General features: G+C 44.1%; 1 protein-coding gene across 3 annotated transcripts in view; it reads left to right on the forward strand.

The window, feature by feature from the left end:
• The window catches only part of aff4 (AF4/FMR2 family, member 4), an 81500-nt gene that overhangs the window by 28682 nt on the left and 25924 nt on the right, over positions 1-26894 (forward strand). Inside the window, exons 2-15 of one of the 3 annotated variants that reach the window (XM_084320724.1) lie at positions 4520-4646; positions 9055-9861; positions 10807-10845; positions 11537-11623; positions 13132-13165; positions 15145-15208; positions 15706-15801; positions 17467-17611; positions 18331-19111; positions 19647-19786; positions 20341-20426; positions 22012-22246; positions 24556-24653; positions 26645-26708. In XM_084320724.1, the coding sequence (XP_084176850.1) occupies positions 4524-4646; positions 9055-9861; positions 10807-10845; positions 11537-11623; positions 13132-13165; positions 15145-15208; positions 15706-15801; positions 17467-17611; positions 18331-19111; positions 19647-19786; positions 20341-20426; positions 22012-22246; positions 24556-24653; positions 26645-26708 (2799 nt within the window). In that variant the 5' untranslated portion in view covers positions 4520-4523. The remainder of the gene's footprint in view (positions 1-4519; positions 4647-9054; positions 9862-10806; positions 10846-11536; positions 11624-13131; positions 13166-15144; positions 15209-15705; positions 15802-17466; positions 17612-18330; positions 19112-19646; positions 19787-20340; positions 20427-22011; positions 22247-24555; positions 24654-26644; positions 26709-26894) is intronic. The other 2 variants (XM_084320725.1, XM_084320726.1) reach the window with 2 other exon arrangements.

Here is a 26894-nt window from a genome sequence, read left to right on the forward strand (position 1 = left end):
GTAATAGCCTTATACGCCAATTCTACTATAAACGTTGCCGTTTCTTGCCTGTACACGCTACTATTCCCAAATCAAATATATATCATAGGTATTATGTTTCATCATGAATGCATGAAAAGGGGGGGGGGGGGGGTAGTTTTTTTGATGCTTTGCCTTTGATCGTCACCAACAGCATACGCTGTGGAGTAACGTTACATTCAAGCGTCGGCTCCCAATAACGAGTAAACTCGTTGTTGGCGGGGAATGAGTTAAGTGGTATAGGGTTGGCTGCACAAACAACAAATGGTCCTCTTTAGTCGGCTAGGTATACCCATGCACTGGGTGGTGGTAACTTCTCATCACGGTTCCAAAAAGAGTAAAGATTTTGGATCGCCTTGGATTCCCCTTTCTTTAATTCCACATGACCCAGTTTCTGGGTTTGGAAGTTGGTGTAAGGGCTCAAGCTCTGAAGGATGTTCCATGTTACACACACACACAATCGAGGACTAATGTCTTCAGTGCAACGCTGCCCCGTCCCTTATGTTCACGTGGGCACTTTTCATTCCCCAATAGACTCGGAAGGCACTTTATTTAGCAAAAGGCACATCTTGATTGTCTATACTTAGCCCCCGGGCTATGGCTTCATGTCGTTTTAGGAGAAGTCACCTACATAAAGCAGGGACAGGGATGAATGATGGGGACCTGGTGCCGTCCTACTGCAGGGGCTTTTATCAAACCCGTCCGTCTTGATCATCCTTCCGTCACGCCCCCATCAGTAGGCTGTAACTCCTGTACTAACAAAGATACAAGGTCATTAGCATACCCTGCATAGCCAGGAACCGTGTTTACAAAAGGAGCAGGAGCCCCAGTGCATTTGATCATTCAGCTTTTATCTATGCTAACAGCCACCCATTCACACACCGCTCCTCACTCGAGGACCAGCACTAATGGGCTTGTTTGCATCAACAAATGGCAAGACCCTCCCGTTCGGTCACCGTTTTGGATCTCTCCTTTAATGTCCTCATTGGTCTCGCTAGTGTAACTCTAGAGGTACGCTCACGGTTGTCGTTTTGTTTTGAGCTAGTGGTGAGTAGTGTGTAGTCATAGTGGATTGTGTTCGCCTCCGTCGTTAGCCTTCTGGTCATCTTTTGTGTGCGCAAGCGGCCAAGTCGTTTTCCTTGAATGTGTAAGTCATACTTGGCGATACCACACGATTCTTGCTTTTTGAATTATTCTTACTGATCTGATTCTTAAGCACAATTGTACCAGTACCCCCCCCCCCCCCATTTAGCATTTACCCAATCCCCTTGTTTCCTTCTTGTCACTATGTAGCCTAAGCCGAGGTACTTGGCTGTGCTGTGGAGGTCAAACACGAGGGACGTGGTGATAAGAGAGTGGTGTTAATGTTTGGATTTTTTGATAATGCCTTTTTCTTTTTTACACACCTCCCTTGATAAAACGGTGTTAATGATTGGTCCCAGGTGCCTCGTAGCAGTTCTCGGAGGCTTGTTCTAATGGACGCCAACTGTAGGTTCTTGAGTCACGTTGGCTGCTCTGAGCACGATGACTCACAGCTGGGGTTTCTTCTTGATGATGTAAAACAAACAAAGACACAGGTAGAAGGGCTGGATGGGAAATGCCTTATTTTATGCTTCCCCCCCCCCCCCCCCAGTTACTCATATGTAGATAATCTGATTAAAAGTGAGTGAATTACAAATGGTGCATTTGTGAGCTAATGGAGTTTTAACCCAGATTAACCCATTTAGCTGTTAAGTGCAAATGTCTTATTTTGTTGAACATATCGGTGAACTAAGCAAATTCTTGCATTTGTTTGGGGGAAAGTCATATACGGTTTGTCTAGTCTAATATCTCATAAGCAGGCTGGACATCGGCTATAAAGTATTAGAGCTGTTTGGCCTTAGTCACCCAAGACTCTTATTTAATGCTTTTCCCCCACGTTGAATGAGTATTTCCTGTTAAATTACATGTAGGCCATTTCTCTGGAAAGCACTACATTTCAAACGGTCCTTCAGTTCTGCATGATGACTGCATGTTGGAAACACAATTTTCCAGATTTGTCAATGAAATCAACCGATCCATTAGTTGACAAAGTCCTATGACTATTAGCCCAGTCGACTCTTTAGTGGAGAACAGACCCGGGTCTTAACTCTTTCTCTGAAGAGTTGTGAGCATAGCAGTTTCAGCCCAACCAAGGAATGGGTACAGTGTTGTTTTTAGGAATACAGGAGGGGGCTGGGTAATCTTACTCTGTCAACACAGTCTTTAAATCATTGTCATACTCTTTACCATGCCAAAAGTCGTCAGGCCCAACTGCAAAGTGCCAGACGTTGTGATTTGCTTAGGCGTTTCTGTTGGTTTGTTTGCTGTTTTTGTTTCAGCAAAAAGACATAAAAAAACAAGATTTGGGGTAATAATATAATGGTATGGATTTTGGATAAAGAGCCTACTCGTAATAAAACCACAAACAGCCCAGCTATTTCAAACTTTCCATTTGGCTACTCTCTCTCACACACACCAGGGCAATAAAGGGTTGAACGATTTGTTTAGCTACCTGTTGCTACTGCCGTGTATAATGTCTGTGTTCTTAGCATTCACACACCACCCCTGAGTTTCTCTATTCTCCCACTCTTTACACACCGTTTGTTAATCTGTGGCGGGCCTTTTTACAGGCTGTAACACGGGCCTGTGATGCATTAAATAGCTCGGGCTATGTTGAAAAGTATTCAGTTATTCACACCTCATGTTTCTCTGTGATAAGCACGCTGCCAGCTTGCTTGTTTTGTCCTTTCAACTTCCTATGAGCACACTATATCTAGGAAGGGATATCAAACACGGACAAACGCAGAGCCCCTGCTTATTATGATACTGAGCTAGCTAAATTTTTTTGTCCTTATAGATGCACTGTTTTGGAATATCCACACATGTTTTTATCACAAAGCTCAGCTACAGGAAATAAACAGACAGTCAGAAGTGGGCCTGGCCTAGGCTATAAGGGGAATTCCACTTAATTGGTCAATTTGATCACCCCGGCCTAACTCGTGTTTAAAAGGATGAAAAAGGAATATCGACCATTTGCAGGTGGCTATCGACGGAACATGTTGGCTAGTATGTATTTGGATGAGCGTAAAAACCTTTCTATTCTCCCTTCAGGTTTTCTCCACGACTCATTTCACTGAATTCATAGCGGTATACAGACTCTCGGTAATGATGTTGGATGTTCTCGCCGGTCTTGTTGGCAGCTTGCCTCAGGAACTGGGACACATGCCTCCACACTACATGCCACAGCTATTTGAGAAAACTATCTGATGGCCTTAAGATAAAGTAGACGCCTGACCTCATGATTTTCTTTTTTTCACTAGTTCTTCTGAGTGCTGTTTTACTAGTTATCTTGTCGAAAACTAGGGAGGTCCCCAACAGACAGAAGGGCTATTTTAACTTGGTAGTCATTTAAATGACTATTTCAACCATATTACAGATAGGCTATTTTATTAAGTTTAGCTACCTAGCTAACTGTTTATAACTGCTAGACTAGTGTAGCCTAAACTAATGGAGGACTATGTTAAGTGTGGCTGCCCCCACTTTAGTAGCCTTTAAAAGTGTTCCATCTATCCCACAATGCAAAGTTTTTGACATCCTCTTTTGGCTGTTAGCAAACATTACCGCAAATATGCTACCAAACATGTCGTCAGTTACCAGATGTTACAACTAACACTAGTGTTAATCAAATTTGGTCTTTGATTAACAGTCGCTACTCGCTAGCATTAGCGGGCAACAATTGGTAGCTGACATTGGCTATAATTTCTGGTAGCTAATGTTTGCTAGCTAATGCTAGCTAACAACAAAAAGACGGGATTTGTTAAATGCTTTGCATTGTGGGGTAGATTAGGAGTTGTGAGTGACATCACTAATGGGGCAGCCATACTTATTACGGCACCCCATTATGATATTTTAGCCAATTTTCTACCCCCATCCCCCCCCACTTTGTATTGTTTTTCTTTGCTACAGTGCATTTGTTCCCTTTCCCCTTGGTGTGTTTCCTAGCTTTAGGATTTGAAGCTGTGACCTTGTAACCTCCTTCCTCTTCTTCTTCTTCTTCTTCTTCTTCACCACCATGCTGAGTGACCTGTGTCTGTGTGTCTTCGTCTCTTCACCATTGGCCATATTCCCATGGCGGCCATTTTGCTGCCTCTGTCGTGCTCAAGTTGGGATTCCGCCGTGGGAATACAGTCTGTGCTGAGTGACCTGTGTGTGTGTGTGTGTGTGTGTGTCTTGTTTCTTCGCCATCATGCTGAGTGATCCGCGTGTATCTTTGTCTCTTCACCATTGGCCGTATTCCAACGGTGGCCATTTTGCACTCATGTTGTGCGTGACATAAGCGCAAAACGGCCACTGTGGGAATACGGTCGGTGCTGAGTGACCTGTGTGTGTGTTGTTTTCTGCGCCATCATGCTGAGTGACCTGTGTGTGTGTTGTTTTCTTCGCCATCATGCTGAGTGACCTGTGTGTCTCTTGTTGGTAGCAACATGAACCAGGGGGACCGGAATGTGCTCCGACTGAAAGAAAGAGAAAGGCGAAATCAAGAAATCCAGCAGGGAGGAGAGGCCTTTCCAGCTAATTCCCCTCTCTTTCCTGAACCATATAAAGTTGTAAGTTTTTTTTTTTTTTTTTTTATATCCTAAATTTATTTTATTTTTTTAACTTTGATTTGAATTGTGGTGTGTTTGTTTCTCCTCCTCCAAAAAGAAGTGTTTTTATACCGGCTTTTGTAATGTGTGCGTTACATTTCTCATTGTCTAGGATAGAGCAGTGACAGGGAAGCTCTTTTTAAATTGGAATTGTTTGGTGTTCTACTAGTCTCACACAACACAATGTCCCACCCTTAGCTTACAAACCCACGTGTCTGGCAAGTTTGACCGCAGTGCTGTTTAGCATCTGTTTTATTAAACCATCGCCCCGGTTAACTCTCCGGCCCTCCATAGCTAGAGGTGGGACCGGTCTGTCTACTTCTCTCTCTCTCTCTCTCTCTCTCTCTCTCTCTCTCTCTCTCTCTCTCTCTCACCCCCTCTCTCTCTGCAGACTCCGTCTAGACTTCTAGACTCTTGTTTTGAAAAACAACAACAAACCTTTTTCTTTTGATGTCTCTGAAGTTTGTGCAGATCGGCGAGATGAAAAGAATAGGAACTAGATTTGGAATCTCAGCCGATTTGCGCCTTGTGCGTAAATTGATCGATATCGGCTATATTAAGCCTGATCAAATTCCGATCCCTTTTTTTTGTTAAAGTTAATGAAAAGCATTGAGGGAAAAGCTGTGATGTAGACTTTTTTATTTTTATTTTATTCAGTTACCAAGCATATCTTACCAACACTTTTACTCATTTTAATATACTTGGAAGTGTGCACTGTGCATTTGTTATCTAGGGAAACACAAATAGTGGAGTGGCATTTTTTTCTTCTGTGGTCAATATTAAATGACCGGGAACGGGGGGAAAACTTGATTGGGACATCCCTAATACGGAGACTATCAATATCTAAAATAAGGGAAATAATTGTAAAACATTTTGGATGTCCCGTTTGATTACATTTCTTGATGGAATGGAATATTTTGGCTATATCTCTAAAACCCTAGAGTAAAGAGTTGGGAGTTGTTAGCTGCAGGTTGTTTGTGTGCCTAGAGACCTCGGGTAGCTTGTTCTTATCCATGCCTATATAGCCCAATTCTCAGCATGTGGGTCGGTACATTTATTTATTACGTTGATTATTCTTTTTTTCATCTAGCTATTTATTGGTAACGGAGGTAGAATTATACTTATTATTCTCAGTTTTTGACGGGTGAATAATATGCCCCCCCCCCCCCCCCCCCCTAGATGTCTTATGTTATTTTATTATTGGCGTTTGTGTTAAACAGCTTGTTTTCACCTGCCACTGTTCATGGCTGAATCCCAAATATGACGCACGAAAGATCAGGTAAGATAGCATCGGCCTCATCTGATTATCCCTCTTTAACCCTCTACCCCATGTGTTTTTTCACTTTGACAATACACCCCCTCGTAACACAGTGGCCAAAGAGGAGCCCGTGCATTATGTCCCCAACACACTCACCAGCGTCTCCCATTAATAGACTCACCCGCGGGGAGCGACCCATTTGCAGACGTGCCCGCCCGCCGCAAATGGATTTCCCCCAAACTGACACGACTACACATATTGACAAGTGTTCCCCCCCCCCCCCTCCTCTGTTGCACCCGCTGAGCCTATCTTCCGTTGCTTTACACGCGCATCCCCTTCACACCGCAGCCTGTCACCGCGGGTCTTTAGTTTGCCGCTGCGCTCGACTAGCCGCCGCGTGTCCTATAGTCTCCTCTCGGTCCGCGACGGCACACGTCCCGGTCTCCTCCCACCTCCTCGCTGGCAGAGCTGCGGGGTATGTGGGGCGGTAAGCTTGCGCTCCCTCCCACCAGGGCCAGTGTTTAATTGTAAAAGAGGATTCCGGTCCTCCTTGCCGGGCTTAATCTTTGCCACTAACCAGATTTGTAGGGCTGTGTCCTTGACTAACGAACAATTCTTGGCCTACTACTAATAAGTAATTGATTTTGTCGACTAATCGGTTCTGTCGATGTGATCGATGAATCTGTAAAATTGTGTTCTGTACATCATACAGAATGGGTTATATATGGCCAACATATTTGATATATCTTAGTTGACTGACAGCTATTTGGATCTTCAGTTCAAATGTCAATGTGATATGACATCCTCATATGTCTGTCATCTTGTAATACAATTGTCATGGTGCTATTTCATTCTACTTTCGAAGCTTTTAATACTGGCACAAGGGGGGGACATTTTTTATTAACAGTAAACCTAACATTTGCAGTATGTTTATACAAATGTCTTTAACGATATGTAATACATCGTGGTTGACTGTATATATATATATATATATATATATATATATATATATATATATATATATATATATATAAAAAATCCCTACCTTTTTGCATGGATCCATTGACCATATTCACACGGTGGCCATTTTGCTCTCACGTTGAGCTCAGGTTGGGATTCCTGGGTAATCGGCGTACCTCCCAGCCCCCTAGTTAAGTGGCTCCTCTCCTTTAGCTAGAGCCAGCCGTCAAAGATGCGGGACAGAATGCGTCCTGACAGGCTGGGGAATGGGCAGGGATCAGAGGTGGAGTGTCGAGTGCTACACGGGACTTGCCGGCCTGTGTGTGTGTGTGTGTGTGTGTGTGTGTGTGTGTGTGTGTGTGTGTTTGTCCTACAATAAAGTGAAACGTACAAAGCAACACTTTTGATGGAGGAAACCACGGGAAAAGCAGAAGTTCCTGGAGAAGGAAAAAAATTACAAAAACTACTACTACATAGAATGAATGTTGTTGTTCTGCTAGATAGGAAGGACATTTTTAAAAGGGGAATGTCCTCTAATGTCTACGGAAAGGGTGGACAAGATGTGTCATGTTGTCTTTATTCCATGTTACTGCTTTTGCAAAGCCCCAGGTTTTTAATAAAACAGGGTCACATGTTTTAAGGTAGATATTAGATTAGATATTGTCATTATACAGCACAAGTATCCAACCAGAGTGAAAATGTAACCTTAAAGTGCCATAGTAATATACAATGTACAGATGATCAGATGTATGTACAGAGTTGGAATATTAATATGTACAGTGATACAGGTATAAAGACAGTATGGTAATAGTTATTCTGGCCAGCAGTGTAACTAGTAAGAGTAGGTAAGGGATATGGATATGTGTGTATATATATATATTTATAGTAGTATAGCTATGAAACACTTCTTTCTAACTTAAAATCTACCTTTCTTTTAATACATATATGGGCTTCACCATGTATCCTTTCTGATACTTTGCAGAATCTTATATAAGCAAAACATTTTCTACTCAGACCCCCCCCCCCTCTTTCATACTCCAGTAAATGGGAGTTGACTGTTCCGCGGCTACAGCTGTAGTTCTCTCACAGATGGAGGCCAGCAGAGTAGTAACATTTTTTACAACGTAGGGTAACTGATAAACTCTCGGTTCCACACGGTGAAGGGAGACTAATTCTTGCCTGTCGAAGACATAGAAACTCTCACACACACTCATTCGAGATTGAACAAAGATGTCTTAACGCTTTATCACAAATGCATAAAGTCTCATCACGAAGAGAAACCCAAGGCCCCCGTCTGAGTCAAATAGAGTGACATTCGTCTCTCGGTGGCCCGCCTACACACGTGCGAGCCAGACCTGGCAACGCTAGCGGGAGGTGGGGGGGGTGGGGGTGGTGAGTGTGTGTGTTATGGCCTCGTCAGTTACATTTCCTGCTACAGATAACGGCTTGTGTTTCCCCCGCTCCCTTGGTGTGCATCTGTCAAATAGAATGAGGGTCTGGGGCCCCCATGTGAAACTGGATAGCCTTCATAATCTGTGGTTTACCTCCTGCCACGGGCTAGTAGCTTACAGGTCAGTGGGAGCCCCCTGGCCACAGGGTGATTGATTAACCACTCGAGGAGTGGAACTATGGAAAAGGCCCTTATCTCTTTTCACAGATGGGGCGGGGGGGGGGGGCGGGACGGGACTGGCCCGAGCTGATCTTTTTGAATAAGCCTTGTGTGATCAACTGATATGAACATCTCCTTTAAATTTTTTTTATAATAATTTATGTTTTATCTGTAAACCTTGTGATGGAAAGGGTTGAGTGGGAAAAACTTGCGTGGAAATATGCAACATTCTGCTGTCTGGCTTATTGTCATTCACATCAATGATTCCTCTAGTGGGAATAATACGTTTTGGTTGCCTTTTTATTTTTAATGTGTTTCTTTTTTGGACTGAAAGCAATTAACCCAATGGTTTAACTTTTGCTCTCAATATGACCCCCTCTGTGTTTTCTTTCCCCCCCCCACTCTTCTCTCCTCTCACTTTTATCCCCTTTCGTTGTCTCTCTCCCTCTCCCGCGCTCCTTCTTCTCTCCTTTTCTCTTCCCACTCTTCTCCCTACCAACTATCCATCTCTCTCTCTCTCTCCCTCTTTTCTCTCTCTCCAGTCCAGCAAGGAAGATAAACTATCCAGCCGTATTCAGAGCATGCTGGGCAATTACGACGAGATGAAAGAACCGATCGGAGGAGACACCATTCCAAAACTCGGTGGTAAACCTTCCAGCAGCTCGTCTTCCGCCGAGGAGAAGTCGGGCCAGTCCCTGTTCGGCGGGGACCAGCGCGGCGGAGGCGGCGGCGGCGGCAGCAGCCAGAGCAGCAAGTGGACGCCGGTCGGCCCCGCGGCCAGCACCTCCTCCTCCCAGTCCCAGAAGCGCCTGGGCCTCCAGGGCGGCGGACACGGCAGCCAGAGGGGCAGCGGAGGCGGAGGCAGCGGCGGGAGCCAAAGACATGGAGAGCCGCGTGAGAAGAAGTCGAGCAAACACGGCGGAGGTTCAGAACACTCAAAGTCCCACACCTCTAGCCCGGCCAAAGGCTCTCTGAGCTCCACCGGCGGTCACGCGCGCGGCTCCCTAGCCGCCGAGCAGCACCACGGCAAGGAGCAGCGCTACCGCTCCAAGTCTCCCCGGGACCGGGAGGCCAACTGGGACTCGCCCTCGCGCGTCCACACCTCCTCGTTCCCCAGCGGACCGCACTCCGGCCAGGCCTTCCCCCCGTCGCTCATGTCCAAGCCCGGCTCCATGCTGCAGAAGCCGACGGCCTACGTGCGGCCCATGGACGGCCAGGAGACTGCAGAGCCCAAGAGCTCGCAGGCGGAAAGCTACAGCGGACAGTCGCACAGCAGCACCATGGGGGAGATGAAGGCCAACGGCAAGGCCTCGCTCTCCAAGCTCAAGATGCCCTCGCAGCCTGTGGAGGTGAGGCTCCCCTGTGGTTCACGTTCTCGCACGGTTTTCACACCATATTGGTATTTCTTTATTTTTACTTCACCACTGTTTAATCAGGTTTAGTCCCCCGTCTCTTCCCAGAGAGGCCTGTCCCAAGAGCAGCAGCAGCAGTACATATAGTTTCTGACACGACATGAAAACTCGACATCGGTCAAAACAACAGTCGAGCTAAAAGTGCAATACAGCAGAAGAGCAGGGGCAGAATACGATCATATTATCATCTCCTTCTGATCTCGCCCACGGTGTGTGTACTCTGCACTGATGACTTGAAGGGTAGTAAATCCTCACACGTGTATTGACTCATGCACAGGGAAGTAGATGACTACATGTCGTAATTCATGGGTTTTTACGGCCGTTGCGCAGGGCCAACATGTAGAGGTTGTCTTATAATGATGTCACCGTTATGATATCATCGCTGTCTGATGTCACCCGCGGCGGTGAGTTATAGAACTACAGTGCTGAGTGCAACGGTGGCGTTTAGAAAGGTCTTGGAGAACGAACGTTAGTAGTCATCTCGATATACAAAGCCAGCACTCTGACCTGACGCACTTAATTAACGCTTAGTTTGCAAACGTTTCGGTGTACTATTTAGTCTGCTTTTTGAGTGTACTCGGAACAAGTTTATGTGACAGGGTAAAAGTGAATAAAATTTAACTAGTAGTGAAACGCAACACGGTTGATTCCAGATGTTGTATTATGTATCACACTAACATGTTGACGGCCTCACAGATGTTGTATTATGTATGGCACTAACATGTTGATGGTTTCACAGATGTTGTATTATGTACGGCACTTAACATGTTGATAGCCTCCGTCTATTTTTTGCTACATGCTATTTAACTGGTAGCACACAGGACATACATTGACATCACACGGTCTATGAACACATCCTGTGTGTGTTGTGTGTGTGTCTAGGGTTCTGGTGACGCCAACTGTGTCGATGAGATTCTAAAGGTTGGTACATAATTTCCTTCAAATGCATACAGTATATCCCTCAGTCGCAGACCCCTACGCAGAGCCGCTCTATGTATTGTTTTCATGACACGGCCTGTGGAACCACTCTGCCCCCCAAGTACCTTACGACTTACTGACCTCCGAGACCAAATGAGCTTGAAAAGAGAAGAAAACGCGGTAATAACTTTGAATCACATGCACACACACGGCATCACAAATAACCAAATATTTCAGCTTATCTGAACGTTTGAGTTATGCCAGTGATATAGTTATCAGAAAAGCAGCCTGACTTCTCTGCGTAAGGAACCCATGCCTTTTTTATGCAGTCGTTTTCCACAGAGATGAGTGAATGAACACTGCTGCAGTCTGATGCTGTGAACTGTGAAGTGAAATTAACTATCTTTTTAAGCAAATTGTCTTATTTGTAAAGTAGACGCACAAAAAAAAGATAAGTGGACAATTAACATACGATGATTTATTGAATATGTTAAGGGGAAATAAGTGTCACTGTCCACCGTGAAACGTTGTCCAACTCTCTGCGTAGGAGTGCGTGTCCCTGAGTCGGGTCAAGTGATCCTTGTGAATATTCAAAAAGGAAATACACTTCTACCTGTGTAGTCACCCAAACCTTCCTATTGCTCATTTAATTTCCTTGTTTTTCATACCGTCCCCGTCCCCCCCCCCTCTCCAGGAGATGACTCAGTCGTGGCCCCCCCCACTGACGGCCATTCACACGCCCTGCAAGACAGAGCCCTCCAAGTTTCCATTCCCAACCAAGGTCGGCAACGAAGCGGGCCTCAGTAACTAGGTTTACATGCGGGGCTAATAATGCATTGATGGGGCTTAGGTTAAGTGAACCGGAACCCAAATATAAACACCTAAACCAGATTGTTTTAGTCATCTAATTGGTGCCAATTCAGACGTACCTTTCGAAGAGATTTTATTCGATTTTGTCCATGCATGTGAATATTTAATCCAGTGCTACTGTCCCAGCTACTTATCAGTTGTCATCATGGTAGGTCATTGATTTGGTTAATGTATGTATACGTGCCGGTTTAAAATCTGTGACGGACACACAGGAGATGGGATGGAATGTGGATGGAAATTATTATCTAGTATTTTTCAGTCTGCCAATATTTGATACGCTAAACCAGGGGTTCTCAAACTTTTTTATACCATGACCCCATTTTATTTAGGATTTCTTTTGGCGACCCCACACTTAACTTAATGTATTGCATAATTTCAACATGGAATTAAGCAATAACAAAATAAAAGCACACGTTGTTGAACTTGATCATGCATATTTATTAGAAAATGTTATTACAGCACTGTTATCAATACACATTTATAAAATGAGGCATATTTAGCCAAACTATGTTGCCAGAACAAACAAACAAAAAAAGTATCGACCTTTTTTAAATTATTTAAATTGTTTTACTTGCCAATGCCCGTAGTACAAGGTTGAGAGTGCAATTGTATACACTTGAATGGAAAGACCTGAAGCACCATTCTTTGAATCTGGACATGCATACATACAATAAAGCGTTTGGTTGGAACACATTAACGATCTGCAATCATGGTGTACAATGCACCATTTGAATTAGATTGTTGCATGCCCCCCCAGAACTTTTTTGTGTGTACATTTTAAAGTTAAATGCATCAATCTGGTGCACTTTGAGAGCAAAATAAAGAGGCCAGATCTATGATGAACTTTGTGCTCAAAATCGACTAGACTAGTGCTTCCCAATCCTCTCCTCGAAGCACCCCAGCCGTTCAATGTATTTGTTAAATTCCACCACCAGCACACCTGATTCAACTTAACTAGCCCTTTATTAGTTGAATCAGTTGTGCTGGTGGTGGAATTTAACAAATACATGGAACGGCTGGGGTGTCTCGAGGAGAGGTTTGGGAACCACTGGACTACTGGGTATACATTTGAGCCATCAAAGAAATGAAGCAAAAGCGGTTACGGTACCTGTGTTGAACTGGTTTATTTTTTAGAAGAAAAAATATATATAGTGGATTACTATTACGACTACTACCACTGCCAATACTACTGATACATCCCTATTGGCAAAAATAGCAAAAAAAATTGTATCATTATTTTTACATATTACATTTTTTTTTTTGGTTCATTATAAAACTGTGGTGGGCCGCCACAGTCTAGGTAATTAATGGGAAACCCTGGATGTATTGATCCCAATTGATGTGTTGAATGTTTTATATGAAAACATTTTCTTTTTGCCACAAACGAAAGTCATTTGGAATATCCTTTCTTCCCTTTAGGACTCCCAGCACTCAGGTTTTCCAGGTGGCCACAGTGAGTATCACACAACACACAACACACATCCTACTCTAAAGTTGAACCCTTTCAGGTGTGTACAATGACATCTGCCAGTTCTCAATGAGAATTTTGTGAACTGAACGCTCTAGTCGTGCCGTCACTGTGGCTACTGGCTACTGAGAGCTATAGAGTTCTAGGACTCTGAGGTACGATTCTGAGAAAACATTTATATATATATATATAACATTCCATCTGAAAGGGTTAAAATTAAGGCTGTCAAGGGCGACCGGGTAGCGCAGCGGACTAAGCGTCTGTCTACCACCGCAGAGACAGTGGGATCGAATCCAGCTGCGGTACCTCCGGCTTGGTCGGCCGTCCATACTGGCACAATTGGCAGTGTCAGCGGGTGGGAAAGCCGGTGGGGTGGGTCCTGGTCGTTGTAAACAGCGACTCCTACAGTTCGGTCGGGGCACCTGCACAGCAAGGGAAGGATCTCTGGGGGAGGTAGGTAGTGTGACCCTTCCACACGTTACACTCCTTCAGTGAGAGTCCGCGCTGCCAGGGGAAAAGAAGCGGTGTGCTGGCTACACATGTGTCGGAGGAAGCATGTGATAGTCTCCGCCCTCCCATACCGACGGTAGGGGGTAGAGTGCGCAATGACCAGGAAGGGGATTGGGAATTGGCATAACGACTAACATTGGGATGGAAGAAAAACGGGAAAAGGAGGGGGAAAAAAGATTAAAAAAAAATAAATAAAAAATTAAGTCTGTCAATCTATTAAAATATGTAATCTGATTAATCGCATGATTGTCCATAGTTAATTGTGATTAATCGCATATTTTTTATCTGTTCTAAATCTACCTCAAACTGATCTTTTTAAGTTTTAATACTCTTATCAACATGAGAGTAGACAAATGCTTGCTTTATGCAAAAAAATCATGTTTATTTATTGCCACAATGAGAAATACTGTCCAGAATCTTCAAGTAACTAAGATGTGCAAACTGCATTGTAAAACAAAATGCTGAAATCATGAACAAATTTTATAAAAGCCCAACAAAAAAACAGATGGGCATACCAATTTACTAACTAACATTACATAGTAATGATTACTAACAAGTTTCTTTAATAGTTGTCATACAGAAGTACAGAATACTTTTATACAAAATGCTTCTTACTGTTACGCTCCAGAGACTGTGCTAGACAAGATAAGTATGAAATAAAATAGTATAGCATGTAAAATAGAAGTAAAAATAGAAGTCAGTGTTCAGTATATACATAATGTACAATGTTCGATGCAGAATAGAAGTAACTGAGTTACCATACAATATACTATGCAATGTACTAATATACAATACTATATAGTGCAAAGCAGAAATGAGATGAGGTACAATTTAGGTACAATTTACATGGGTTGTAGTGCAAATCCTTTACCAATAAATATAAAGTGTGTTTAGGTGTTTTAAAGTGTGGAGAGTGGGTGCTGCAGTGTGTTGTTTGTTTAAAGTGAGTGTGTGCGTATGGATGTGTGTGCTGTGTGCATTTGATGGTTGTTGCATAGTGTTATTGTTCGTTGAGCAGCCTGATGGCCTGGGGATAGAAGTAGTGTGTTGAACTTTACACTATTCATCCCCATTTATTTTGTTTAAGCAGCCATTTAACACAAAAGGATGACCCTCATGCATTGCAAATTTGCATAAAATTCAAAACTGAGTGATGCACAAAATAACTTAAAAAGAAAATAATCTTTTAGAACAATGAATAAAGTGTGCATGAAATAATATGGGAGAGAAAAAGTTAGGAACTTGTTACATTCACCCACACAAGGGCTGAGGACTCACCCCCCCCCCCCCCCCCTCTCTCTCACACACACACACACACACACACACACGCACACACACACAGACACACACTTAGTTAAAATACATACCACTCTCCACAGCATCATAACAACACATTTACTAGTGGAGTATTGTCTCATGGACTCGTTGCTCACAAGCTGCGTGTGTGTTTCTAGAGAGATGCAGCTCTACCAAGACCTCCAGCAGTCACCAGTCCAAGGCCTGCGATGACCAGCCCAAGTGAGTAATTAATCTGTCCTGCTATCTATATGTTTGTACCTCCCTCTCTTCATCAATACATACTTATTTTGTCGATGCCCCCCCCCCCCCCCCCAGCAATTAAGTGATTGACCCGTTTTGGCATGGTCCTGGCAAATAATTTGATCGGTCATTATCAACCTCCTGTTATCGGGATGGTGGCACTATTGCCAATATATCATCAAAGTCTGTTTGACGGTAAATGACTGACATTGCACTCACAACTCTTACTGAAAACACATTGAAGTGGGATTTCATGCTAGGTCATATTTATCACAAGGCTTGGTTACTCTTTTTCTTTTTGAAGTGAATGGACCTCAGATAAAAAACCTAAGCCACAGACGATAGTAACGCATGTTTCACGTGAGGTTCATCGACTGCCATTCACTCTTCTTTGACAACAATTCCGGTCCTGCGTCCAATGTCTCTCATAAATGAGGAGAGAACTGGGCGTTAAACACACGGCTACTATGTTTCAGTATGCTGGAGGACGACTTGAAGCTTAGCAGTAGTGATGGAGACAGCGACGGAGAGCAGGACTCGGCCAAGAACGCGTCCCGTAACACATCAGCCAGGTAGGAACTGTGGGGAGGATACAGGGCGTAGACATCTTCATCTACACCAGGGGTAGGCAACCCTAGGCACGCATGCCCGCATAGGCACGCGGGGGCATTTTCATTGGCACAGGGGGCAGCATTAAAAAATTTAAATAAAAATGTCCGCTTTTAAATATTATAGTGAAATATTTTGCACTGTTGTCGCATTTATCTTGTTGAAATCCTCCTTTCTGAATGTCAGAAAATATCAGAACAGCAAGCAGCTGGATTAAAAGATGCTCCGGTGTGCAGCTTAAAGTGACCAACTACAGCCCCCAGATAACGGAGCTCAGTAAAGCAAAACTGTTTGTCTGCATTGCACCCCCAACTCAGATTTAGGGTTGATACAACCATCATAATAATATTGTTAATAATAACAATAACAATAATGATGTAATAATGTAAAAATTATCATTAAAAATACCTGATTATGAGAAGAAGAAAAAATTACGATGCATGGAATATTGTTGATATGGCACACTAGTTACAACTATATTTCAAACAGGCACTTCATGTCAAAAAGGTTGCTGACCCCTGACTACACCATTGATCAAAGACGCACACTCCATTTTGGGAACGGAAGTAGAGTTTTGCCAGTTATATATGATATATGCCTTGGTAGCGGGTTCAAATCACTGAATTAAAGCTGTTGGTAGCAAGTCCAGTTGTTGCCAGTTGCAAAAACAAAACACTAACCTTCTTACTGTCCTATACTACCATGCACTCCTCCTACTATACTAATATGTCTTATGTCTATGCACTCAATACTGCAGCACCCAAGTTTCAGCACTGTTTTGATCATTGTTACTCAGCTGAAAGTGTTGTACCCTTCCTGCTGACTTGTCGTACAGAACTTGTAAGTCGCTTTCGATAAAAGCGTCAGATAAATGACGATGTAAAAATCCACAAGATTGCTAACGTCCTCTTATCCACTCGGCAACTGCATATGGATCTGGAAGTCAGTCGCTATGTTGTAAAGTCTGTTTGTTTAGGTATGTTCCTGTATAGCTTGTTAGGTCTAGGTGGTTAATGTTAAACTATTGCACTACTAAAATTACTGCCGTCTTTCTGTTGCCGAAATGCGTGCCCAATATACATCACTGTTTCCAAATTGTGAAAGGGTCAATGGAAAATACGTATATTTATTTGGTACCTGCAATATACATGCAATGTTCTATTTCATCTTTAGTGTAGTGGTGGTGGTGTTTAGCAGCTGCCTCTTTTTGATCAGAATGTTGTACATTTAATTAAACAATAAGTAGGTAAGTTGTTCATTTTGGACCCCATGTCCTACTTACCAATGATGTTTTTTTGTTAAGTAATCTCTCTGCAAAATCCATGCTTCATATTGGAATACCTGCAGCTCTGGTTTGCCACAAAATGTATGTAAAGCAATGGGGCCACGTTTCACAGTTTGCTTTGGGTGCACCTTTGAATATGTTGCTGTTTACAGTGGCCCCATTGCTTTACATTAGTTGTGTGGCAGCCTAAGGAGGAGCTGCGTAACCAGTATGATGCACAGCATGGATTGCACTGTAAAAAAAAAAAGGACATTGGCGAGTAGGAAATGCGTCTTGAGTAGCGATGGTAGCCGTGTCACCTGATGGTACACTGTAATAAACACTGCTTTCTCTGTCGCCACAGTAACAATAGTAATAACAGTGAGGGGGCGGACCCGTCTCGGGACGACTCCAGCGGCTCGGAGAGCAGCTCAGGCTCCGACAGCGAGAGCGAGAGCAGCTCCACGGACAGCGAGGCCAACGAGCCCCCTCGGCCCGCCTCTCCGGAGGTAAGGATTCTCAGTGACTTCACGTAGACCCGCCTCTCCTGAGGTAAGGATTCTCAGTGACTTCACGTAGACCCGCCTCTCCTGAGGTAAGGATTCTCAGTGACTTCACGTAGACCCGCCTCTCCTGAGGTAAGGATTCTCAGTGACTTCACGTAGACCCGCCTCTCCTGAGGTAAGGATTCTCAGTGACTTCACGTAGACCCGCCTCTCCTGAGGTAAGGATTCTCAGTGACTTCACGTAGACCCGCCTCTCCTGAGGTAAGGATTCTCAGTGACTTCACGTAGACCCGCCTCTCCTGAGGTAAGGATTCTCAGTGACTTCACGTAGACCCGCCTCTCCTGAGGTAAGGATTCTCAGTGACTTCACGTAGACCCGCCTCTCCTGAGGTAAGGATTCTCAGTGACTTCACGTAGACCCGCCTCTCCTGAGGTAAGGATTCTCAGTGACTTCACGTAGACCCGTCACAGATGTCTCTGTCCCAACATTACCCAGTAATTACATGGTTTATTTGTCCGGGAGGTCCTAACATCTCCAGTCTCTGGTTGACCCATTGTCTCGGAAAATTCTTTACATTTCTGTAATCTCACTTTGATATCCGTCTTTACTCTGAAGTCATTGTTTTGGGGGGTGGGCGGGTGGTCCCGGGCCCCGATACAATGTTAGGTTTCACCCGCTGCGGTCCTCTGTGATCTCTAAACACACTGTCCTGTCCTCTCAGCCCGAACAGCCCATGGCCAACAAATGGCAGCTGGACAACTGGTTCAAGAAGACCAAGCAGTTCTCCCCGGCGTCCCCGGTGGACAACAACAACGTCCCCACCAAGTACAAGAAGGAAGGCCGGGACAACGGCTCGGGACGGAGCTACAGCGGCCAGGGGAGCGGGTCGAAAGACTCGGGGGCACCCGCCCCCAGTAGGGACCTACGGGCCGCGACCAAAGGTGCAGAGAGCAGCCGCGGCCGGCAAAAATCCCCCGCCCAGAGCGAGGGCGGCACTGGCCAGCGAAGGACTGTGGGTAAAAAACAGCCTAAAAAGTCAGAGAAGCCTCCGGTGGTGGAGGAGCCCAAGGGGGGGCTGAGGGTAGAGAGCGAGCCAGCGCCAGAGATCCCTCCTCACCGGCCCAAAGCGGCCACCAAGGGGTCTCGCAAACCCAGCATTAAAAAAGAGCCAAAGTCGTCACCGAGGCCGACCGCGGCCGCCACCGCCACCACCACCACCACCACTACTCCCGCCGCCACGGTGGACAAACGCAAGACCAAGGCTCCCACCAAGGGTTCAACGAAGTCTCGGGAGTTTGTGGACACGGACTCTTCCTCGTCCGACTCCGAGGAGAATGACAGCATTCCGTCCTCGTCGCAGACGCCCAAGTACACGGAGAGCGTCCGGACTCCCGTATGCGTGTTCTCTCCTATGGAAGAGAAAGAGCTGCTGTCTCCACTCAGTGACCCAGAGGAGCGCTACCCTTCCAGGCAACAGCAGCAGGTTCTCCTGGTGAAGATAGGTGAGTTAACCATTTACACTTCCTGCGGCCATTAGGTATTCTGTCGGATTATTTTTTTTACACTGTTGCCTCCAGGGTGGAAAGTTGACACCATTCTGTCTGCGGTTGGTTTGTTTACTCTCTCGACCAGAGAGCTTCTGCGCATCTTCTATCTCTCAGCAGGTGTAGAAGATGAAACGGGATCTTGCCAAAGTTTAATAGAATAATTTCCTCACACACAAATTCACTTGCACAACTTTAAATAATGTTTCGGACTCTAGACCGTCATCTGGCAAACCGTTATCTGAAACCACCTTTTCATTCTTCTGTATTTTGATATGCCTAGTGAAAACATGTAAATGGGCTCGTGAATTCTTCTTAGTCAACCGTCCAACAGAAACGTTAATTCCCTACTCTGCTCGTTTCACATGATTGTACTTGCTGAAGCTTGAATTTTTCTTTGGACAAATTTTATCTTCTGTTCTGTTCTCTATGCTGCTCTCTACTCTACCCTGCTCTGTCCTACTCTACTCCTCTCTATTCTACTCGACTGCAGACCTGACCTTTTTGACGAGGATCCCTGGACGGCCCGTGGAGATCAAAGTCGAGAGGGATGACTCGCTAGACCGAGACGGCAAGGAGTTCAGCAAGCTAAACTCTGAGAAGAGCTCTAGCAAGGGCAAGAGGAAACACAAGGTATCGGATCTAGCACCACCACCTTGTTTTCTTCCTGTGACGCAAGATATTTTAAAGCTACGCTATGTTCTGGGAAGAAAAAACTAAAACATGTACCTAGAAGAACCCATTTCTTATCTTATCTCAACACAACTGCAACAGATTATGTTTCGTAACCAAGTTGACGAGCAGCAACCGTAGAAATACTTCTTTATATGGTGAATGTGGTGGCAGGGCAGGCAGGACACCACAGCCAAACTGATCATTTCTGCCTTACACATTGTTCCAAGGAGGCGCTAGGACACTAGTTTTCCTCTGGAGTCACTAATTCACTACTAAAGATATATCAAACACAATTTTTACTGAGTGTCATATTTCTTTTTGTAAAGAGATTTTTATCAATATTGTCTTTATTTATTTTTATTCATTATAATTTCTCAAAACATATTTAACGATAATAAAAATAAAAAAGAGATAAAAATGAGGTAAAAATGTCCCCCCCAAACTATGCAGTGCAGCTTTAACTCGTCTTCATTTACCATGTTGGCTGACCCTTCTCGCTTTGTTGTTTTTAGAATGACGATGAGGGCACCAAGCCAGACAGTAAGAGGTCTAAGCTGGAGGACAAGCCTCTATCTCATCACAAGAACAGCAGCAAAGAGTGAGTGTTCTCTCCTTTTCCAGTTGGGTATAGATAAACATAGCTGCGTTGCAAAGGCCTTGGCTTCTGACGTCCAACGCTGGGATCGATTAGCAATTGATTATTATCTCATTTAAAAAACGAATGGTGTATTTATTTATTTGATTTAACTTTTGACCAAACCATTTCAGCATATGTGTTCAGCTTCCGTATATCGTCTTGCATGATTGATAGACGGAGCAGAATGAATCATTAAAAAGTCTTGTCAACAACAGTGTGTCAAGTCTGCGGTCTGGGAGCAGTTTGGTGCTCGGAGAGAAGAAGAATGCCGATCTTGATAACACTTGCCACGTGCAGAACCTGTTGGACTAAAACCGGTGTGCAATCTAGATGACAAATCTGATAAATGGCATAAGTCAACACGGCAACATTGATCTGCAGGATGACAAGCAGGCTGGTGATGCCTTCCAGTTCCATGACTGGTGCCAATAGCTTTGCTGAGTGCTAAATGTTTAAAAGCATGGCTAAAAATTCACCCAGTGCTGTGCATTTAATATTGGAAGGAGGGGCACCTTCCGCCTTCCCAAAATACAATATCATTGTGGTGTGAGGACCGTTTAAGCAGCCACACCTGCCCTGCATCAGGCTAATTGAACTTGGGAGCAGGTGTGGCTGCACACCTGTTGCTCATTGAGGTAATCAATGTGCACTGGTTAAATCTGCCATCCTCACACACAGAGACTCTGTCTAGACAGCATGTTCCATCTGCTCCGGCTTTTAACCAACTGGTCTGCTGTTTTCACCATCGCCGTCTGTGTCGGAGAGCCCCTTTTAAGAGCCACTTAGGTGGAGTGTGGACTTGATTTACCTGTTGTCTAGTGTTGGCCATTGCACCATGAGCTCAATCAACTAGAGAATGGAAACATGTCTCCTTTTGTAGGAAAGCCTTTGTTAAGAAGAGGGGTTTGGTAATTGGTAATTGCCCTTTTAGATATATTATCATTATTCATCTGCAAGAGATGCTCATTGTTATGACGATATGGTTGTTTGATATTATAACATGCTCCAGCTAGTATTACTAGGATTGCATACTTACTTGAGTTTACTGCTACGGTTACTGGCCCTTTAAGACACCGGGGGATTTCCAACACTGTAATCAAATTACAGATACTTTTGAAAAGCTATTGGCCATGACTTGTTGGATTACTTGGAAGCATGTCTGAGAGGAGAAAAGGCATTCCGATGGTGAGATTAAAGACACCAATGTTACTATATGATTCTTGAAATAACATTATGATTGTAGATGATGCTGATGATGATTAAATCATTCAAATGGCAGTCTGTAAATATGAATAGGTAGTTTTACCCTCAAATTCTGCACTTTTCAGAGGCAAAGTAATCCTGAAGTAATTGAATGTAACCACTACCACACTATGTTAGTGTTGAAGTAATCTGGTCGACTACACCTCATACAAAGAACCCTATAAGTCTGTTTCAAGTTTTCAGAGGATACTATGGGTATTACGTTTTAAAGTGTCGGCGGGGGGCAATAACAACGACCGATAATCCAATCGGGTTCTAATAACGATGACTCGTATCTAATCAGGTCTAAGAGGTCTTTGGAGAAGAAAGAGGAGCCGGCCCCCTCTCCCTCCATGTCTGGTCTCCAGCGGACGCCCAAGGCCGAGCACACAAGCAGGAAGAGGACGGTCAGCCAGTCCTCCGCCCCTCTGTCCACCGGAGGTGGCTGTGGGAAGGAGGGAAGCCACAGCACCAAGGGGAACTCCACCTCCAAACACAGAAAAGGAGAGGACAAGCCGAGGAGCACCCGTGAGGGCAAGGTGGGTGTTTGGGGTGGGAACCAGCTGGGTGGTGATGGTGGTGGGTGGCGGTTTGTCTTGTGTGTGTTCTGAGTGACTCTGTGTTGCCCGATGGGAAATCTTTTCTTTAAAATGATCATTTGCAAGTCATGACCAATACAACAAATAAGCTTACAGAGGGGAAAATGATTCTACAAGTATGACAATTATCGTACATCTGGCAACACTGCCTAGCCTAAAATCGGGGACGCCTTTCAGACTAAAGTCCAGTTGATTGGGGACGGCTTGTCCAATCGGGGACAAAAACCCTGTCGCCAATCTTGGAAAAAGCTGATTTTTGGGTCAGTGGTTAGGCTTAGACATGTAGTTATGGTTAGGTTTGGGGAATGCATGTAATGTCCACAGAAGTAGCCTAGGTAACCATGTTAGTGTGCGTCAGTCACAGTGGTGATACGGTAGCTGCAATAAAGCATTTGATTTGAACTGCTTGAACCGCTGATGTCATAAGATATGAAAATGGATAGTTTCCATGGTAACAGTGAGGAGGGACACTCACGCCATGGCTTTCTAGATGGCGTCACCAGGACTTGACACAGGGCTTCCACATTTAGGCTCTAGTCAGTAAATTGTGAATCATGACATGAAGGTGTCTTTTTCTCTTAACCTGCTGTAACCTAACTTTTTAGTTTTTGCCATCTGTTTCCGACGTATTATGACAGGAATAATGAATAATTATTCAATTTATTTATATTGCTGTGGATGATGATGCATTTAGCTTATAGTACCTAAGGAAGGAGACAACTGTTGGCTGAGGAATGTAAGCCGTTCACGTTCACCCTAAATCACTGCTCAGTGACATTCATCCACTTTTTCTGTGCTCCTCTTCCCTTCATAGCTAAAGTTAAGGGTTTCTTGAATAGGGGGTTTCTGGGGATGAATGAGATGTGGTAGGGTGCCCTGTGAACTTGCATAGAAGATTATCGTTCGTTTGGGTACCTCCTAATATAAAAGATGAATGTCGGCCCGCCGTCAGTATATTGTTACACTCCAGTGTTGGACCTCTCCACATGCCCACGCTAAGTTAGTACTGGTGGTGCCAGCGCAGGAGATATCGTAACCCGAGTGTTAACGTCACTGGACTGGTGCAATACGTCAAACGGTGCACGGCGGTTTGAAGGTGCCTCCTTGCTTGCATGAAATACTCTGAGCTTCACATAAAAGATGGAATACAGCAAAAAGCAATACAGCCAAACATTCCAAGCATTTGCTGCCGCTAGCCATCGACCGCTGTGGCCCAGCAAATGTAAACAAGAGTCTCTGCTCGTGCTTTGCTGACGCAAGCATGTAACCAGTGACCTGGCCTTGGTCCAAGCAACAGGTGTTGGTAGTTGACTAAACTTTTTTTGTTTTTGCTCTGCCACTGACCTATATGTAGCCGGAGAAAAGAGATAATTTAGGTCCTCTTTACTCGCAAAATTTTACTTGCTCCTAAATTATTGTTCTGTTTAGCACAAATGTATTTTGTCGCAAATGCGTGTGAAACTGTCGAGCCCTGGTTACTGTATGTAATGATAATATGGAAATCAACCAAATATATTAGTTTAATCTAGCTAACTAACGGTTTCAATATTAGCCACGTTATTATGCTTGCGAAGATTGGTAACAACATACATTTCTGCTTAAACGGTTTGTTAATCAAGATCAACCAAGGACAATCACATCACAAAACATAAATAAAGATTTACAACCACAATGGAGAAATGAAAATTTGGTTTCATGTGATTTATCCATTGTTGTTGTAAATCTTTATTTATTTTTTTAAATCATGCCACACAGTGAGTCATATTTCAACAGCAGGAAGCAGGGCCTTTCCATATCACAACAGATAGCGTCACGTATGAAGCACAAACAAGCAATTCTTTCTTCGTCTTGGATACCTTCCTGTAAACCTTGTCAACTCTATTGCGTGCACACACTTGTCTGGCGACGCAGATTTGTAGTATTTAGAGTCGTGTTTCTTCCCCTATGATTTACTCACATATACAATGTTTGTAACACAAATATCACAGGGCACTCTTGACGGCCTGAGGAGAGGCTTGTAAAGCGGCCAGTCCTTCCATGATTTACTTTGTCCACTATCTGCCCACACAGCCGTAGGACGCAAGCCTGACATTTCTACCTCCACAGTCTCGCTTCACTCTCTCACCTTCTCTGCGGTCTCCCATTTCCATTCCATCCATCACTTCAAACACACAGGCTCCTTTTTCTGAACCTTTATTCAGTATCTCTCTCCTCTCTCTCCTTCTCGGTCTCTCTCTCTCCCTCTGCAGGAGAAATCCTCAAAGGGCTGTGACAACCAGCTGGCTGTGCTTCCCCTCTCTACGGACGGCTCCAAATCTCAGAGATCCAAGTTGCTGTTTGAGGACAGGTAAGAAGAGCCTGTTCCACTGTGGATAACCCCTTCACAGGGAGGGAGGGAGGGAGGGAGCGAGAGAGGGAGGGAGGGAGGGAGGGAGCGAGCGAGCGAGAGAGGGAGGGAGACAGACAGACAGGCGGGATGGGGGGGGGGGGGGGGGGGGGGCGACGCGACAACGACGCAGACAGACGACACAGACAGACAGACAGACAGACAGACAGACAACGACGACATAGAGAGAGGGATGTAAGGGTAGGAGGCCTTTGATGCCTAAAGCTCCGGGAGCCCAGGAAGGGATGTGTCAGAACGGAGCAGAGATGATGTAAATTTCCATTTTAAAAGCCTCTCCGCTGGAGGAAAACTATCCCTCTTCATGCTGTGGCAAAGGAACATCATACCCTTCACCAGTTATTGGTTTGGTGGTGTTTTTAAGGGGGCATATTATGGAAAGTAGGTTTTGCCTGGTCTTTGTATGGATTTGGCAGGATTTTAAACATTAATTCAGGCGCTGGGTTTCTTCTCGGATTAACGAGCCTACAGAATCTGTTCAGAATTAGTGTCCTTTGTGATGTCAAACCAAGGACACGGGCAATCAATTGGCTTTAATTAATCAATTAGCTGTGCTTTTTGGAGCCAGGAACACTGCCTAGTTTGTAAACCGTTATTTTATTTTCTTTTCTTTTTTCTTTTGGTGTTGGGTAGGCCAGGCAGGGAAGGAAAATAATTAAGTGTTTCTACACGCACCAAAAATGTGTTTTATTCATTACAAGGGAAGAAAGAGATGCTGGAAAATAATTTCTTTTTATTATTTGCAAAAATTATTAACAAATGGGTTCCACAGATTCAAAGTTGTATAAAATTGTTGAAAAGATACATATGTCTCCTTTTTAAGGGGCGTCTTAACCCGATCGGTCTGGTACCGGGCCATCACAAATGGATCAATACAGTCCGTATTAAGTAATGTTGTGTTTCTTTTTCAAATGTAGCCAAGAGTAAAGACCCTATCAAAACCGCAGTTTGTTTAGCAATGATTTTCTGTGTTATTAGCGAAATGTGAGCTTGTAAAAATCTTGGCGCATTGCATCGGAAATCTGAGGATTTAGACGCGAGGACAGGAAGCCATGATGACATTTTTGTAGAGACCCAGCGCTTTCGATGGACGTCGACATTTCATAAAACTACACTACCCAGCTCTCACCAGCCGCAGACAACGGAAGTCCAACCTTTTTCTTAGAAATATTGATGCGATTGTCCTGTTTATATCTCACGGGTCGAACAAACCTCAACGTTATTGCCATAAAATACAACGTATATTGTTTATTTACCTTTCTGTGAACGTCTAGAAAAAAAACTCCTCAATCCGGTAAAAATGGCGGAGCTATGGACATTATACAAAAGTGACTGTACTTACAGTAGATTTCATTCACTGTTTTGCTATACCGGGCGCCTTTTAACTGTGCCATTTGAAAGGGGAGATTTGGCCCGACCCATATATGTATGACTTGGCCATAATAAGGTAATTTATAGGCGAGGCCTGATATTTTCATATTTCATATTGCATGTGTCCGGATGGCAAAATTCAGTACTTTACCTGCAAAAACCCCATGTAAATCAAGAAGAAACGAGGAGAAACTGAATAATTTATATTCTCCTTTGGTTCACTACAATTTACTCAAGCATAGTAACAGACACAATATTTCTGACCGTGGGAATACATTCCCCGAGGTCTATAGATGTCCCTAGATACCAAGAACATACAAATGGTCCTTGTAGAAGTGGAGCAATCTTCCATTTACTTGGGTATGTACTTTTAGGCAAATATTCTGAAAATATGGCTAGGGCTTAACAGGTTAAGGTGACGGATGATTGGTTGATTGAGAGAATGTGTCTGTGTTTTATGTACACTGCGCAGAGGGAATGAACGCAGTAGCTGGCCCATGTTGTGACCTCTTGTCAAAACGTGGTTAACTTTCAACTGACCTGTGTTTGAACATGTCTTTCAGGGTCCATTCTGCTGATCACTACTTACAGGAGGCCAAGAAACTCAAACACAATGCAGACGCCCTGGTAAGACGTGGTAGTGTGTATACTGTATATGAAACCAAGTGTGTACCCCACCAGGTGTTATATACTGTGGTAGTGTATAATATGAAACCAAGTGTGTACCCCACCAGGTGTTATATACTGTGGTAGTGTATATATGAAACCAAGTGTGTACCCCACCAGGTGTTATATACTGTGGTAGTGTATATA

This window comes from Notolepis coatsorum (genome assembly GCF_963971535.1).
Source record: "Notolepis coatsorum genome assembly, chromosome: 8".
Lineage (NCBI taxonomy): Eukaryota > Metazoa > Chordata > Actinopteri > Aulopiformes > Paralepididae > Notolepis > Notolepis coatsorum.